This window comes from Calonectris borealis, chromosome 4 (assembly GCF_964195595.1).
Source record: "Calonectris borealis chromosome 4, bCalBor7.hap1.2, whole genome shotgun sequence".
NCBI lineage: Eukaryota > Metazoa > Chordata > Aves > Procellariiformes > Procellariidae > Calonectris > Calonectris borealis.
The window spans coordinates 82,801,106-82,817,563 of NC_134315.1; the positions used below are offsets into that span (position 1 = coordinate 82,801,106).

The following is a 16,458-nucleotide window of genomic DNA, read 5'->3' on the forward strand; positions in this document are numbered from 1 at the left end:
TAGCAGTGAGCCAAACTGGGAGGCAGAAGCTTGAATTAAGGCTTCTAAGTAGAAATGAGTCAATCAAGTAACGCTGAAGGATGTGCTTTTGCTTGTCCTCTAACTGATAAAGTCCATCTCAAAGACAGCACAACTGGGTGTCGTCAGCATCATTATTTTTTTATTTTCAAAGACTCCACACAGCCTTATTCATCCTAGAATGAAGATCAGCTAGAGTTCACATTTCTGCTGGTTTAAATTAGTTCCCTAATCCTTCGTCGTCAAGAAAGTTTATATCTGCAGTTTCTATTGATCCCAGCAAACACCATTTGCCATCGGTAATACCTTGCCTTGGGAGGTGGGAGATCCCGCAGAGACAAAGTCAAAGCCCTGGGAACACTCAGCAGAGCGCTAACTGCTGCCATCTCACCTGCGTACAACTTACCAGGGTTATTAAGAATCGGCAGGCAAAATTCCTATTATTAAACCTCACTTATGTATTCTGGGGCAGTGACTGCAGCTGTTACTTAGGTGAATGTCCTACTGAGGTAAACAAGAGATTAGACTGAGCAAAGATTTCAGCACCAGCCAGAATCAATATACATGCAACAGGATCAAAATCCACAGTTTGTCTTAGAAAAGACAAACTAGAACACTTCTAATTTCTAGAAGTTACGGAATGACTCATATGGAATACAATGATTAAAAGCAACAAAGTGCAATTTAAAAAAATTATAATTCCTAACCCTGAAACTCCCACCTCTCTAGGACCCCAAATCAGAAAAAAAACAAGCAGTGCAAAGTCTCAAGAACCACCAAAGTCTCAAGACTGTCAGAGGACCGCAGAAATTACGCAAGTCAGCAGCTCACCATGTTTTTGAGCTGCTGGCTACACTCCTACTACACTCAGCGTGAAGCATAGAACAGCTCCAGCGCCTTCAGACGCAAACCCATCCACCACTGCAATGATTAAAAGAAATTAATTTCTTAAATTACTCATTGTGAGCATGGACGCTGAGTCAGGCTTGTAGGCAGGAAGGAGTCAGCACTAAAAGAGAAAGGATGATAGCCAGATTTCCAGTCACAGTTTTATCAAGCCATTTAATGCCCCTCTGAGGATGTAAATGGGCCTTAAGAGTAGCAGGCTCTCATTTGCGCTTTAAAGTCTCTTTACACTGCTAGAATATGCCAAGTAGCCACAACAACTTCACTTCAAGCAAAGCTATCTGATCGAGCTTTCAATGAGACAGTTGGACCATGGAAAAAGCTCAGTGCAAGCTGCAAAGCCTCCTTGGAAACCTGGACCCCGTTCAAGTGAGTCCATGGTGAACTCTCTGCCAGCACAACCAGCAGCAAGCGGGAAGCTGGGCCGGGCAGCTCCAGCACATCCACTGCCCTCGCAGCAGCATCAGAGGAACACCTGTAGTTTGAGTGGGAATCAAAGCCTGTCCGGAGGGATGTGATGATTGATAGGCTGAGCGTGGCACACGCAGCGAGGCTGGGCTTGAACAACTCTCCTTTCTGTAACGCTGTGTCCTCTCCCTTAGCGTGTCTTGCACATCTCTTCATACCTTGCCTTTTAGAGAGCCTACCCTTAGAAAAGTAGTCACAAACATACTGCCTGTATACCATCTCTTGGGCGAGGCCCCTCCACGGTATCGTGCCACAGACTTTAAATAACAGTGATATGAGAGACATGGACACTTGACAGTACCATCAACTCGCCTAGAAGTGGTGAGCAGTTTAAGAGCCACACTTTAAATAGCTCGTGCTGATTTAATTCCCAACTGTCCTAGAACAGAGCATTTAAGTAAACGCTCTTGATTGTCAAAGCATCCCTACCATAAGGATCAATCATCGTTCAACTGCCCTGCAGTACGAGACTGAACTGGACCATCCGCAGATCCAAAGCATAATTTAAACAGTGAGGACTCCTTAGCCCTCCCTGATAAATGCTCTATGATTGCACGGTTACAATTCTCCGCACAAGCAAATGGGCCAGCTTCTTCAGTCACTTACCCCAAGTCCAGTTCTTCCCTATGACTCTTGGCTGCCTCTCAACTAAGTGAGAGTTGAGTCTAAAGTGCCTGACCTGAACTCCAGCTCAAGTTCTGCCCGGCTCCTTTGTTAGCGCTGCAAGAAACCAGGCCTCCAAATGGTACAAAATTGGTGGTTGTTTCCAAGCTTCGTTACATTACCTGTGTTGAAAATGCTTGAATGTTGACCACCTCAGGGCGGGAGAAGGACTGTTGATCGCTGACCTTCAAGGAAAACTGTCCTTTCCTAAACAAGTCCCCAACAAGCCAAAATACAGGATAATATTATTTAATGATGTGCTCTTGCAGGACTCAATAATGATAAAAATACTATATATTCCGTAAAAATGACTAGCTTAGTGACAGAAGCTTTAGCTCAAGTTTTTTCAATTATGTTTTTATAGTATTTTTTCCTGAAGATTCACAACAGTCACAACATGTAATAAAATACCTTTAACTATGTAATAATATACCCTCATTTCCCTTTAACTAATGTTACCCACATAGGATGGCATCTCCAAGATAAAGTACCGATTCTAAATGTCAGCTATTCGCTGCTTAAGAAAAATGTCACTTATCTGGCTTCTGAACAGAGGCTCTCACTTTTCAGCATTTTTGCTTCCTGTTTACTTTTCAATAATGCCACCCAATAACCTTGAACATAAAGTAGCTATGTTTCTGAAGACAAGATCCTGACATTTCATTGTGACTACCAGGCAGACAAAAAACCAAAAAGCATGATACAGAAACACATACCTTATGTCTAGTGAACATGAGCTAACCCTTGGCATCAGAAAGACACCCTGAAAGTCTCCTTGAAAACAATGGAGCAAAGAACACCCTAATACATACAGGCAGAAATTTAGAACAATTCCACTGATACCAGTCTAGTCCCAAGGCTTTATGGTGATGTAAATCAAGTGTGAAATTTGACAGGATGACTGGCTTATTGCCTGGCAGCAGGAAAAATCTGCTTCCTTGCAACATGCTTGCAGTGTGAACGTTTGCCAGCTACTAATCACCACTAATTATCCCAGGACACTTACAGAGCTCATATTGCAGGCAAAGAAGTAATGGTTGAATGCAGATTATGCCGCAGAGCATAGTGGTGACATAATTTGAGCATCTTCCTGACAGTATCAAGAAATTGTTGTAAGAACCAGACTAATATGCCAGTTTTAAACCCACAGCAGAGTATCCTAAAGATGAGACAGACTCCTGCACCTCCAAAGCACAACAGGTTTGGTAGCTGGATCGCAGCGACCTCTTATATCATAAATAGAGAAGTTTTGCACCATCATTTATACTATGGTACAGTGTAAGTACATTGGTAACTTATTTAACAGCAGTGAGAGGTGTGCTTCACTGTAAGAACGTTTCCAAGGAATAAGGAAATACCTATTCTCAAAATATGTCAATTTTTTTTAAGGCAAGAGCTCTGAAAAAAGTTTCAACAGGGACACCTGGATTTCTCTTCGCTGTGCACAAAGCGGACTCTCTTCTCCTTCACATCCTTGCAGCTGAAGTGGTCGCCTTTGCTCAGCTGCACCTCTTTCCCGTTCACCACCATCACTAGCCTGCCGTTGGAGGGAGTGCTGTCGATACGCAACAAGAGCTGTCCTGTCTCACCATCCAGATCACACACACCCAGTAAGGAGAGGTCCAGGGGCTTTAGCCCGCCGATTCCTACTGTGAGGGTACCGTTCACATGGAAGCTCGAGGGATGCTTGCTGGCTAAAAAGAAAGAAGGGAAAAGTATTACTGAATGAATTACAGCCATGGGCTGTGCTAGCATCTTACCTGTCACTATCATCTTTTGGACAACAGACCAGACCCTTGTAACGCCTGTTCATTACTGACCTAGGTGGACAACCACCATCTCAAGAAGAACTGCTATCCATCCCAATCCCCACTATGATTTTGAGAGGCTTGGGCTAGTCACTTCCCATCTTGAGTTCCCCATCACAAAACTCAAAGCCAACATACACTGGCCTGCCCTGCAGATAGACTAGTAAATCTTCATTTAGAACGAAGAAAAGATAAGTAAGTTGATTTAGTAAGGGATTTCCCCCAAGATATTTTTTCATTTGTTTTACATTGATGATTGATAAATGATGCTGCAATTGGAAGGATGTGCCTCCATACCTAACTAGGTAACTTCACTTAGAAAACCACATACATGCACATTTTATGAAACAAGAAAGTTGGAGAAAAATAGCTGCCAACTTTTAATAGTAAACACAAAACTGCACAAAACTGAATTCCAAAAATGCCACTGAATGAACACTACTTCTGGCCTTAAAATCTGCTGAAAAGCAACCTGCCAGCTCGGTTGCTTTATCACGAGAGACACTCACCTTCTTCGCACTCTCTGGTCCACGTGTTGCCATAGAAACCCTGGCCACAGGCAGAAACACAAATCTTATTCTTCAGAAACATGGTGCTGTCACAGAGGTGGCACAGGCTGTCACTGTCACACTCCAAGCATCCAGGAGGACAAGCTGAATCGGATGGAAAGCACAACCCCATTGAGACACGGCAAAAACAATGCAGCCACTGGTGCACAGAGCTGTCCCCAGGGTCAGAACAGAAACACCACTGCTATTTGTGTCTTATCTACATGACAAGAATAATCAAAAAGAAGGGGCAAAGAGTTGAGATAAAAGAGTCGTTAAGAAGTTCCTTCCTCATTTGACCACTGTTTCCCATTGACTACAGAGAACCTGAGATAATCTTCCAAATGGAAGAAACATGTTTTTAACTAACTGTTATACCAATCTGAAAAAAATACTCCAAATACACATTCAAGTCCTACTCAGCTTGTTAACCCACAAATACAACTGAAACCTTTCTAAAGATGTGGTTTTAATACCTGTTTTTTATATACAGTGTGTACACACATACACACGCACACCAGCAGCCATCTGCATTGAATCTCATTCCTCCTGAATTAGGCATGTCTAAATGCGGATATACCCCGTAATTTAATTCTCAAGTTGACTGCATCACCTCAACAGCAAGTTTAACACAGCATCCAAAAATTTCCTCTTCACCCCAGCCTTGGAGAAAAAAAGCAGTGTACAGAACATAGACTACAACCCTGGTCCCTCTCCACCACATCACCCTCACTTCGCTTACCTGCGCACTTTCGCCGTGTATGGTCCGCATAATATCGCTTTCCACATTTGTGAACGCAGTAAGTGTGCAAGAGGAAAAACGGGGCTTCACAAAGGTTGCACTCATCTGGCTGGCGACACTGAAGGCAGTGTTGATCACACCCTAAAAGTCATATGTAAAGAGTTCAGCTCAACACTGCTTTCAACTGCTTCCTGCACTACGCTGTAACACCCCGCAGGAATCACAGCTATTGCGTGGGCGTGCTGGAGGGCAGCAAGAGATCTGAAGCTAGAACGTGCCTTCTGAATGCAAGACGTGCACAAATTGGAGACAAGCAGGGAAACATGTCGCCAGCAGTGATTAGAGGTAACACTCAAGAAGAACTCACTCTGGCATGTGTTTGATTCCTTGTAGAAAGCTGCAGGGCACTGTTCCACGCAAGCTCCTTCATGGAGAATGTAGCCCTCCATACACTGCAGGCAGTCGGTCCTCTGGGGACCTTTACAAGCATTACAGCTCCAGTCACACTCTGGAAGGAAGAAAAAGTCAACGCAGGGCAGCCCATTCTGGGGTGCTCACCCTATACAAGTGCTTAGCACGTGGGGTCTACAAGCTATGGGAATATAAGCCCTAGGAGCAAAGAGCATAGTAAAAACTGTTAAAGAGATACTAAAAAAAAAGAAAGCATGATTTGTACTGAGTGACTTATACAACTCAAGATAGGGTGTTTTTTTTTCCCCTCTTGGACTTAACATGTTCTAACTATGTCAAATTTGAGCAGGCTTGGCTCTTGTTCAGCATTCAGACCTGCTAACACTGGCACAGTTTTGTTGCCCATAAAGCTTGACTTTATCCCATAAGTAGCAATGCTCCTTTTCTGCCAACACCGAGTTTGTGGCTCATTAGCAATTATCCACCCTGCTTCAACAATCTCATGCTTTCAAACGACTCTGACCAAAAAAAAAAGAAATCGTTGTCCCTCACAGTCCAAATGCCCCTCTGGAAAGTACACTGGCCAGAAACACACTGGATCCAGCTGGGAGCAGATCTGCCTTCACATGCCCTTGTACTATCTCCCCTCCAGTCTTCAGCAGAGTCCCGACCACGCACACGTGCCCAAGGACTACTCAGGCTGCCAACATTACTGTTTGTTTTGTTGGTGGCACTTAGAGGGTCCATATCAGCAATTAACGGCAGACGCACTTGGCTGATGAGACAGACAAATGGGCAAGCGCAAGAGGGGGGGAAACAAAGACTCACTGAGGTGAGCTGAACGACTTCAGTCCATGCAGCATGTCCAAGACAAAGCCAGGACAAGAGTCCTTGCCTCATTCCAACACCCTGAACACCAGACAACGTCACCTCTCTGAAGAACCGCAATGTTGAGGGGACAGATGCTGCTCAGTTAAGCTAGGTTACTGAGAGAGCCGGCTAGAAATGAACTCCGAACAAGAAATCATTTGTATTATATCCTGGTCTTAGTGGTGCTAGCTGCAATAAAGCCACATTATCCTCACTTATTTCCACTATGGAACAGTCTCCTTGGAAGTTCTGGAAATCTTTCAAGTCATGTGTCTTTTAAATCACTCCAAACTGTTGTTTCTGCAGTCATCCAGTGATGCAGTATTTAATAAGACAGAGAGAAGCAGGTAAGTACACGAGGCCCTATAAGCACTCTAAAAAAGATTCAGCCTGGTAAGCTCACTCGTTATTCAGCTGACCCATGACTAGATGAATTGCTGGACCTGACCCTTGGAAAGTTTGCTGGCTCACTTACTAAATCATTTACAAGAGAAGGATTTGCAATAATCTGGTTTCCCTGAAAGGCTGAAGTACGTGACAGCAGGCTGCCGAAAAAGAGAAAAAGCTGTAAAAGCCTCACAAGTGGTCTGTCACTGAACAACTCCCCCCCGCTACACACTTTTTAAAGCGGGCGACCTGCACAGATCCTGCTGCAATGTAACAGATGCTTAGCCAAGGCACTTTTTATTTTTTATTTTTTCTTTAAACCAGCAATGTATTTTTCACCTCTGCAAGTCTTGCTGGAAAAATCCAGATAATACTGCTGAGCACAGCTCTCATACTGGCATTCTCCAAATAACAGGACCTTAGCTGGATCTCTGCAAGACGTACAGCCAGTGGCTGATTCACAGCTCAGGCACTGGCTGTTGCAACCTGTGGAAAGACAAAGACAAAGAAAATAACTGTAATTACTGATGCACTAGCAAACTGTACAAGTAAAAATGGTGTTATCCTGTAGCCTCGCTACTCCTCTTGTCCTCTTTGAGAGACACCTGTGGAGACTTCAAAGTTTTTGCGTCTTACGTTCCTTTTCACAGCCTCCAAAATCTAAAAAGCCTCCTTCCATTTGGAACAGACTGTTATGTCTCCTCGCACTGCTTCTTACTCTCCTCTGGACAGGTCAGGGTAAAACACTGACCTTGAAGAATTCAAATCCCCAAATAAGAGCTTTCCCTGTCTCTGTTTTTCTTATTCTCTTTAACCAACCTGTGTTTCATATGATTCCGGACTTAACTCGTAACGCACAAATCAGGAGACCATAATAGACTGCTGCAATCCAGTTAGCAAACGTTGGTGGGACCAAAGGCCCATGTAATTTCACTTAACGTTTCCACCTTTTTATTTGCAGTGTGAAATCTTTGAGCTGTAGGGAGCCAATAAAGATGCCAGGAAAAAATAATTCAGGGATTTACTGAATCTAGGATCAAAGTCCAGAGTTTCAGAACATTTCAACTCACCTCTTGGATGTCCAGGGTCTAAACTTCTCAGGAGGTTGTACTAACAGCCAAGCGTACTCAGTGCTGATGTCAGAGCTCTTAGCTAATTCACAGCAGAAGATTTAATAGCAACGTGCTATGAAAGACCGAAAAATATTTCCTAGCCCTTTGCCTATGCACTGAAAAGCTCGCTCTGATTCTGGCGACATGAAACTTTACAAAAATAATATGCAGAAAACTCATGGAGATTCAGATGTCTGCTTTATATAAACAACCGTAACTGCCCTGCTAGCAAGTACAATGACGGCGTATGCAAAAGGGACTGCTAAATTCCCAGCCAACTACCCCTGAGTGTCACTAAATCCATACAGAGTCAGAATCTTTGCCCGAGCTCAATTCTGTACTTATGATAAATCAGAAAAAAGCTCTGAAAACACAGCCCCAAGTGTTTAAACTAAAGAACAAAGCATCGCTGGCCATTTTTAATGGAAAAAAACCAAACAAAACCTCTCATAGGATTTAGCACAACTACAGTTCAGGTGCTAATATGATAATTGTGGAATGCTAATTTAGTGAAATGCTAATTGTGGAAATCCACTTCAATTTGCTTTTAATTCAAGACAGAGTTTTATAATGATAGAACCTCAAAATACCGAAGTAAATGTGAAAACACCTATGTTGCTCTCATTGAAGCGACAACCCAGTGCCCTTCAAAATAGTTACTTGTTTTAGCTCATATGAAAAATATCACAGAAGGTCTGCATTTTATTGAGGTACAAATGAATTTCTAACAAAATGTTTACTTAAAGAATCTAGTAGTTGTTTTTAGGTGCTCTGGTGCCAGTCTGATTAGCAGTCCAGTTAGCAGTTAGCAAATGTTGGTGGGACCAAAGGCCCATGTAATTTCACTTCATGTTTCCACCTTTTTGTTTGCACACAGTGGGAAATTTTGGAGCTGTAGGGAGCCAGTCTGATTAACTTAAGAATACTACATGGAAAAATTACTATTTTTGAGTGCTACGAAAAGCCAACTACTAGAAGTATGGTAAAACGTTCCATATGAGGTCTAAATCTATAGAAATCAGGTTACCCACGGAGGCATGCCAGAACAGTAAGCAAAAACTGTATTTGAAAGCAATCCTGTCTGCTTGTTTTATCAGCATGACTCCATATCTGCATTTTTAAACCCATGAAGAACTTGTTAAGCTTTGCACTGTTCCTCGGTCGATGTGTCATTGAGTTTAAAAATATCTCCAAGAGTCCATACATGCAGTCAGCGTCTCTCTGAACTTCATTCCAAACCTGAGTTCCTCAAAAGTGCAATGCGACTAAAATAAACGTTGAAGAGAGACCAAATTTTCTCAGCCTAACAGCCAACCTCCGTTGAAACAATTTTCATTACCTCGAAGTGGCAGTTTTCCAGCAGCCGGGGACAGTTTATATCTACATGGCTTATCAGCAGTACTTCACTTGAAAAGGCACAAGTGACACTTGGAATGACAAAAATCCAATGCACCAACACACTTTGCCTTGAGCCTCCTGCCACAAGGATTACATACACTTCTTCAAAAGCCATTTGCAATAAGGAGATTAAAGTAGTCGAATTTGCTCGCAAAAATCTATTTGCATTTGAGCTACTGAACCAAATTCAGGAAGGGTACAGTCCTCAGGAACATTCCACTTCTACCATGATGTCCTGAGGGAGGAGCTATCAATAGGAAAGTTTTCATTAGAAAAGAGCATTTTAATTAGGAAGGGAGGTATTCTGGTGTAGTTAGCAATAAGAGAATCCATACTGCAGGAGAGAACAGTGAATATCTGGTAGAGCTTGTAGGAAACTAGCCAGGACGGTGGGAATCTCACGATTCCCCTTTTTTATTCAGCTTTTTTATTACATTTCTTTTTTCACTATTATTGAATAGCCTTTTTTTCTATCGGAATGAAGAATGGAAGAATGGTACAGTGTCTTCCACCCATTTCCTTGAACTTATGCAAGGTGTCTCCATTTCTGCTGGTAAGATGGAAATAATAGTTTCAGGAGAACCATATATTTCAACAAAAGGCAGGTAAAGCTGACAACCGTATCAGCTTCCCCCTATGGGTCCTCATCAGTAAAGAAATTGGGTCTAGATAGGATGACACTGATACCTATACTCAGTGTGGTGCAACAGAGTTATTTTATCATAAATCAGGATAATTTAAAACAGGGTAATGCAGAACTTAACAAATCTGAGTGTTCAGGTTCACAGCAATCAAACCACTTAAGCACTCACTCATTTTTAGGTGTGTGTACTATAGTGGGTCAATTCAAGTAGGGTTTTTTCATATTTTTTATGTCTCTGGGCCATATAATTTGGCATTTTGGAACATCAAACCCAATAATTATATGAGGAATAACCCAATTGATGTCAGCGCCAGAGTGAACATAGAATAATAAAGGAAAAGAGAAGCCCTAAGAGATTCACAAGGGATAGCAAGAGTAGGATAATACTTAACTGGACTTAACACCAGATCAATTGCATCAGATCATCAGGAGGTAAAAATATCACAGCTCAAGTCGGTCAGGGCTGTGCCTACAAAGCTGTACCTTGTTTCTACTGAGGTTTTTCACGTATGAAAAAATGTAGCATAAATGCTAGTGTCTTCCATGGCAGGTACTGGCAGGTAGTACAGTGGGGAGGGGGTTTGCCTTAGTAAGAATCGGTCTAAACTTGTCAAGTTTGCACAAAGCCCAGAATCCACCAGTACGTTTCACCACTTCTCTATGTACCACCTAGACAACTTAACAAGGAAGCCTACACAAATTCTCCTGCAGATTTTTACCTAAAGTCTCCTGTCTTTGAAGTCGATAACAAAACTGCAACTGTGTTCAAATTTAAACCATGCTGTAGGCTCTGTTTCTAAGGCAGCTAATCGCCTCTGTCAACTCACATCGTGTTTTTAGGCACTTGAAATCTTTCTTTTCCTGGCAAGAGGAACAGTAAGTGAAGGAACAAGAAAAGACATGTCGGTGAAAACATTGTGGAAAGGAGAGATGGCTTGGAGAGACACTCACGTCTGCAGGTCTGCCTGTCATCCCTGTAGTATCCCGGGGAACAGACTGGCACACACATGCTGGTGTGGGAGAGAACCAGGCTGCTGTTGCAGGAAGAGCAGGAAAAAGGGCCCCCGCCGGTGCAGGTTTTACATGAGGGGTGACACCCTGCAGGGACAGCAAGAACAAGTGTTTCTGTTCAAGGAAAAGTAGATCTTTGAGCAAGTTTCACAAGCTTCAGCACAAGTACTCTCGGAGAACTGAGCATGGTGATATCAAGTACCAAAAGTTCCTACTAAGTCTAAGCTGGTGCACAGGGCTCAAGCAGAAACACAACCAACCCACCTTGTGACAGATGGATCAAATGGCTTTATTTGTGCTCTGTGTGCCATGCACACTACCTCTCTCCCCTCCTCTCCTTTCTCTCTCTTTTTACCTATTCCTCTTCTCTTCAACCTTCCCCTCTCCTTAAGAACAAACCTACAGGATCTGGCCAAGACCTGTCTATCAGAAAAGAGTAAAAAAAGGGCAAGCATGTATCAGTACCTTCCTCTCATGCTTCTTCTCAACTAGTTTCAGGTCAGATCCTCCTAAGCCTGATGCGCTTGTCTATTTAGGAACCATCTATGCTGTTCTGAGAGCTCCACACCTCCCTGAAGATTTACGTCCATCCCTTCGGCAGGAGTTGCGCAGCTGCTACCCATTCCAAGAAGCAACACTGACAGAGAACAGTCAATCTCTACGCGCCCTCTCTCCGTTTCACTCCTCCGTCATATTTCCTCCCTCCTACGGTCTCCTGTTTTTCAGGTTGAAGCACTGTGGTCTACTCCGTTGCTCGCCGTACAGAAGCCCTTCGTTGCCCACATTCAGTCCTGCTGCCCTTCCCTTTTGAGATGGGCAGAACTGCTCACAGCACGCAGCTCCTTTAGACAGCGGCAGAAGGAATTCTTCTATTGCTCTTTCCTTTTGTACTAGCGCCTAACTTTTGATTTTTCAACGTTGCTGAACACTGGGATGCCACTTTCGCAGGCTGATTGATCATCACTTCAAGATCACGGCAAGGATGCCATCATTCTGTATGTGAGGTTAGGACCGGGTATCCCTGTGTGCATCATTACACCTGCCTATACCAAACTTCCACCCCTCGCTTTACTGCCCAGACCCTCAGTCTTACAAGATCCTTCTGCAATTCTTCATAGCCAGCAATCCCACTGACTGCCTTGAGTAAGGAAGCACATTACTATCTTTTCCTTTCCCTGCATTTTTGAAGAGATATTTTTATGCCACCCCTCTTGTTTTCTTTCCCTGTTTCCTTGCCATCCCTTCGTCTCCCACTTCTTGTTCTTCTTTGTCTGATTGAAGAGATTTAATACACCACAGTGGATGAGGCCAAAGTATCCTATTAATTTCTCCAAAGGGGGTACATACTCACAAAATTATTAGTCTGTTTTATTCCTTGATAGGCCTTTACCTAAAGATTGATGCCATCATTATACCTATCAGGCCAAATTAATCATGTGTGAAAGCGGGCAAAGAAATCAGCGAAGTAACTGCATTACGCTGTGCTGGAGATCTTAAAAGCTAGCACAAAATGTAATACGAGCTTTGACACAGTCTGAATAATGTAAAACTTCTTTTAAATGAAACCTTTATACCAAAGGGAAGAAATGTTATCCCTAGGCTTAAATTTCCAGGAAGGCAAAATCTCTCTTTCAGGGCTCTTTCCAATTAAATGACACAGAGTATATTTTATACGTCTCTGAGATTTCATTTGTCAAAAACAGGTAAATAAACACACAGCTCCCAGAATGCTTGAGAGAAGCTTTGAAACATTAACCATCAGTGGTTAGACTGGATTAGGAAATGCCGCTTCCTGCAAAGGGATCTTAACTCTAATGTGCAGAATTTCTTGCCTTGATTTCTTTCTCTTAAAATAAACTGCAATACCCTTTGCTCAGCGTAAGACGCATGGGGCTTTAACATGTTTCTGTCAGCCACATAACAAGAAAAGCAACCTACTTCCTTCTAAGAGTCCAAGAAATATAAAGCAGCTCAGACAATGATCGGAATATGAAACCACATCAACAACAAAAACTGGAGGAGATCCAGGGATAGGTGAAGGCACAGAAGGCTGGAGAATAGAACGTGCTATCAGTGCAGCTTCACCCATGCAGCTGGAGCGCTGCATCTACCATGCCAGCCTAAAAGGCTGAATGAAATTGGCTTTTTGTTTTAGAAGCTGCTAGGAATCATCGCCTTTTGGACCATTACTGTAGCAAGACAAGTCTCAATGAGAGACCTTAGCTAGGATGATGTTTCATCTCAGGTTGCAAAATGTCCTGAGAAGTTGCTACCAGCCAGAGTTCTGCCTTCTACGAGCAGAAGTGCACGGCCCTTCAAAGCACATATCCAGAAAACATTTTCAAGTGTCAGCATCCCAGAACTGTGCTGGTACCACACAAATTGGAGACTGGGTGATGGGCACATGAAAAGTCTCTGTCTGAAGTTATCCTTTATTGTGCTTAAGAAGCCCATCTCTTCCTAGGAGTGATCTCAGGATAGCTACCCTGCACGGAACACAGTGTACTGCCATCCTATTCTCTGTGCCGCCGTCTTTGAGAGATGGGATTTACCAGAGAGAAAAACTCACCTTCTCCTCCTCCTCACAAACATACTGCTGTCTGGTACTCATTACACTGCCTGCCTCAAAGAACTCACAGTCTGAAAGCAGACACAGGTTACGGGCAGCAAGGAGAGGGTGCTCGCAGCCAGCTGGCACAGTTATTAGCCAGGACACCCCCAGCTCCCACTGCAGTGTCCTGCCAGGTGGACAAAGCTTCTCTACTAAATAGGAAACATTTCATGGAACATCTTGCAAGGATCCAGGCGGTCCCTTGCAGCTACTTGAAGCATCTGTAGGGACTACTCACTTTTGCAGGCACCATTCCCCGCATAGTATCCCACGGGACAGTCAGGAACGCAGTGATCCCCCAGGAGCAAGTGACGGGCGTTCTGGCACTTCAGGCAGATGCTGCCGGTGTCCCGCAGGTTGGCCACACACTGACGGCAGAAAGGGTGGCAGTCTAAAGGAAGCGGGAAATAACAGATACCGTGATCACAGATGGACAAAACAGAACTGCTCCGGGGAAACACACTGCTGAGAGCTCAAGGGAGGCATTAGGGAGGTAACTTGCAGAGCCCCTTTCTGCTATCTGGTGCACAAGGGCTGGGATCAGGTGCTAAACACTGCACTTCCAGATGTCTGCAAGAGGGATGACCAGAAATTACCGCATTCAAGGAGCATTCCTTTTCTCTTGCCCTTGTCCCCATCTTGTGCTCTTCCTGAGCATCGCAACATTTTCACTTTTCCTCAGCAACCACGTTCTCTGCATCTCTCCTGCCCCATTCAGGCATCCTCTTTCCCACCCTTAAGCGAGCTTGGGAAAGCTTTGTACAAAGTCAGTTCAAAGCTCTTTGCTCCCCCAAACCTTTCTCCGATTTTAGTTGTTTCTACTTACAGGTTTGTCGTTAACAAACCACGCTGGCAGCTGTAGGCATTCACCTCCCTCTGCTCCCACCGTTGAAAAACAAAGAGCACAACCTGTACAGCTCTATGACCTTCTCCCATAGTTCTTACTGTTCAGATTTTCCCACACGAATGAGACATCCATACCCTGAAGAGGCCACTGCAGACCTCAAAGCCAAGCCAGGAGTGGCATTTAGAGTGCCTCAAAACCTTTTCCTTTTTTAATTTTTCTCCAGCAGCACACAAGCTTGTGTCTCCTGACCTCTGCCTGAACTTAGGTGCTTCAAAAGGTTTTACAACAAGCCTTTTGTATGAACAACAGTGCAGTGTAAGGCAACCTGGAACCCAAATTAATCCTCATTATGGTAATTCAGAAAATTATAAAGGAAATGACGACTGTCTTGAAAGAAATGTAATAATGCGGCTTGATTTCAGTACCTGGCCTCTTGTCAGATTTCTACTGAAGGTTCAACTTTCCGTCTTTTGTCTCTCGTGACAGCATTACTACAGATTGTCAGGCAATCTAATTTTACAAGCTGAAGACAGGCTCACATAGAAGTCCAGGGCAATTCTGCATTCATACCTGCAAGAACGTGATAGCGACTGGAGTCTAACCCTAGCCTGACTTCTCCTATACGATAACACATTGATGATTCTTACCAAACGCTGGTGGAAAAGCACAGATGCAGCTCAGAAGTGAATGCAATTCTGACTGCATCCAGGGCTTCAAGGTCCTTAAAGCAGCTGCCTCTTTCACCTCCTGACTTTACAGGGTATATAACCTATCTAGTCTCTGTCCCACACTCCCAACCTTGCAGATGGGAAATTAACAGCCAGAAGGGAGGTAAAAGGTGAGCAAAAAGCAACATTATGCTTTAGATAATGACCCTTTAGGTTCTCAATCTATCACTGTCAGGACAGTGGAAGAAAAGAAAAGCAGCACACGAAGTGATGCTCCCAAACTCAGTGACAAACCTCAAAACCTCCTTAGAGGGGTTACAGCTTACAGGCGTTACCGTACTGCAGCTTCTGACTGCACAGGAGAAGAACTCGATACCCAAGACATCGTCCCATAAATCTTCACAGCCAAAGGTCCCAAACCTGCACTGACATCAGAGTGGAAAGACCTGCCATGTGTCTGTAGCCTCACTGAAGCCAGAAAGGATCACACACAGCTCATCATAGAGAGCAAGGGCTGAAGTATCATCCAAAAGGCCCTGAGCGCCGTATGTAATTTGTCTGCACAGGGCTGGAGCTGGGGTGAAGAGTTTTATGCACTTATATTCAATAAAATTAACATGAATCCAATTACTTTCTCATACTTCCACATTTACCTGGCAATATGTCTACTCCCCTTGTTGTTAAAATAATACTCCTCCAGTTTGATTTCTTGCTGGAGCCACTGGCCTCTAATAGAGAGTTTGGCTAGAGGCAATAAGTAACCAAACCCAGCAATAGTTTTTCAGTTACCAGGAACAAAAGAGGCACCTGTGTATGGTCAATAGGCTCCATAAACAGAGCACAAAAATGAGACAAAGAAAACCAAATAACCAGTATCTACTTTAAATAACTAGACTCTCCCAAACTAACGTTTAAAAAGCTAAGTATCTACAAAACTAGGTGCTGTTGCAGCACAGTTTTCTCTTTAAAGCCTCTATGTTTGCTCTTGTGTATTGAAAGAGTTCTTTTTCTCAGTTACTGTTTTAGGATAAATCAGACCCATCGCTCTCTTATTCCTTTGCAAGCCTGGAGATCAAAGAGCACACAACACCAAATAAAAAACCAGAACTGACGCTCATGGTGAATTTGAGGGACATCGGGGACGTAGTGAGAGAGTAAAGGAAGAACTGAAATGCTTTGTTTTGGAAAAGATTATTTAAATTTTTCACAGCAGGCTCGCTTTGAAGCGAGGACTAATGGAAGCGGAGTGTTTTCTTTATGCTTCTCAATAATACCGCACAACCGTATTTGTTTCCTGCTTCTGCCTTCTCCCTGTCAATCCTCGCTCCAGCTCAGTTAGCAGGCAAG

General features: G+C 43.5%; 1 protein-coding gene across 1 annotated transcript in view; it reads right to left on the reverse strand.

Moving 5' to 3' along the window:
* The window catches only part of FRAS1 (Fraser extracellular matrix complex subunit 1), a 107,997-nt gene that overhangs the window by 52,630 nt on the left and 38,909 nt on the right, over nt 1–16,458 (reverse strand). Inside the window, exons 19-26 of the mRNA XM_075150487.1 lie at nt 13,835–13,987; nt 10,926–11,072; nt 7,161–7,307; nt 5,521–5,661; nt 5,154–5,294; nt 4,373–4,516; nt 3,479–3,749; nt 2,178–2,262 (exon numbers count right to left, since the gene is read on the reverse strand). Of these exons, the coding sequence (XP_075006588.1) occupies nt 2,178–2,262; nt 3,479–3,749; nt 4,373–4,516; nt 5,154–5,294; nt 5,521–5,661; nt 7,161–7,307; nt 10,926–11,072; nt 13,835–13,987 (1,229 nt within the window). The remainder of the gene's footprint in view (nt 1–2,177; nt 2,263–3,478; nt 3,750–4,372; nt 4,517–5,153; nt 5,295–5,520; nt 5,662–7,160; nt 7,308–10,925; nt 11,073–13,834; nt 13,988–16,458) is intronic.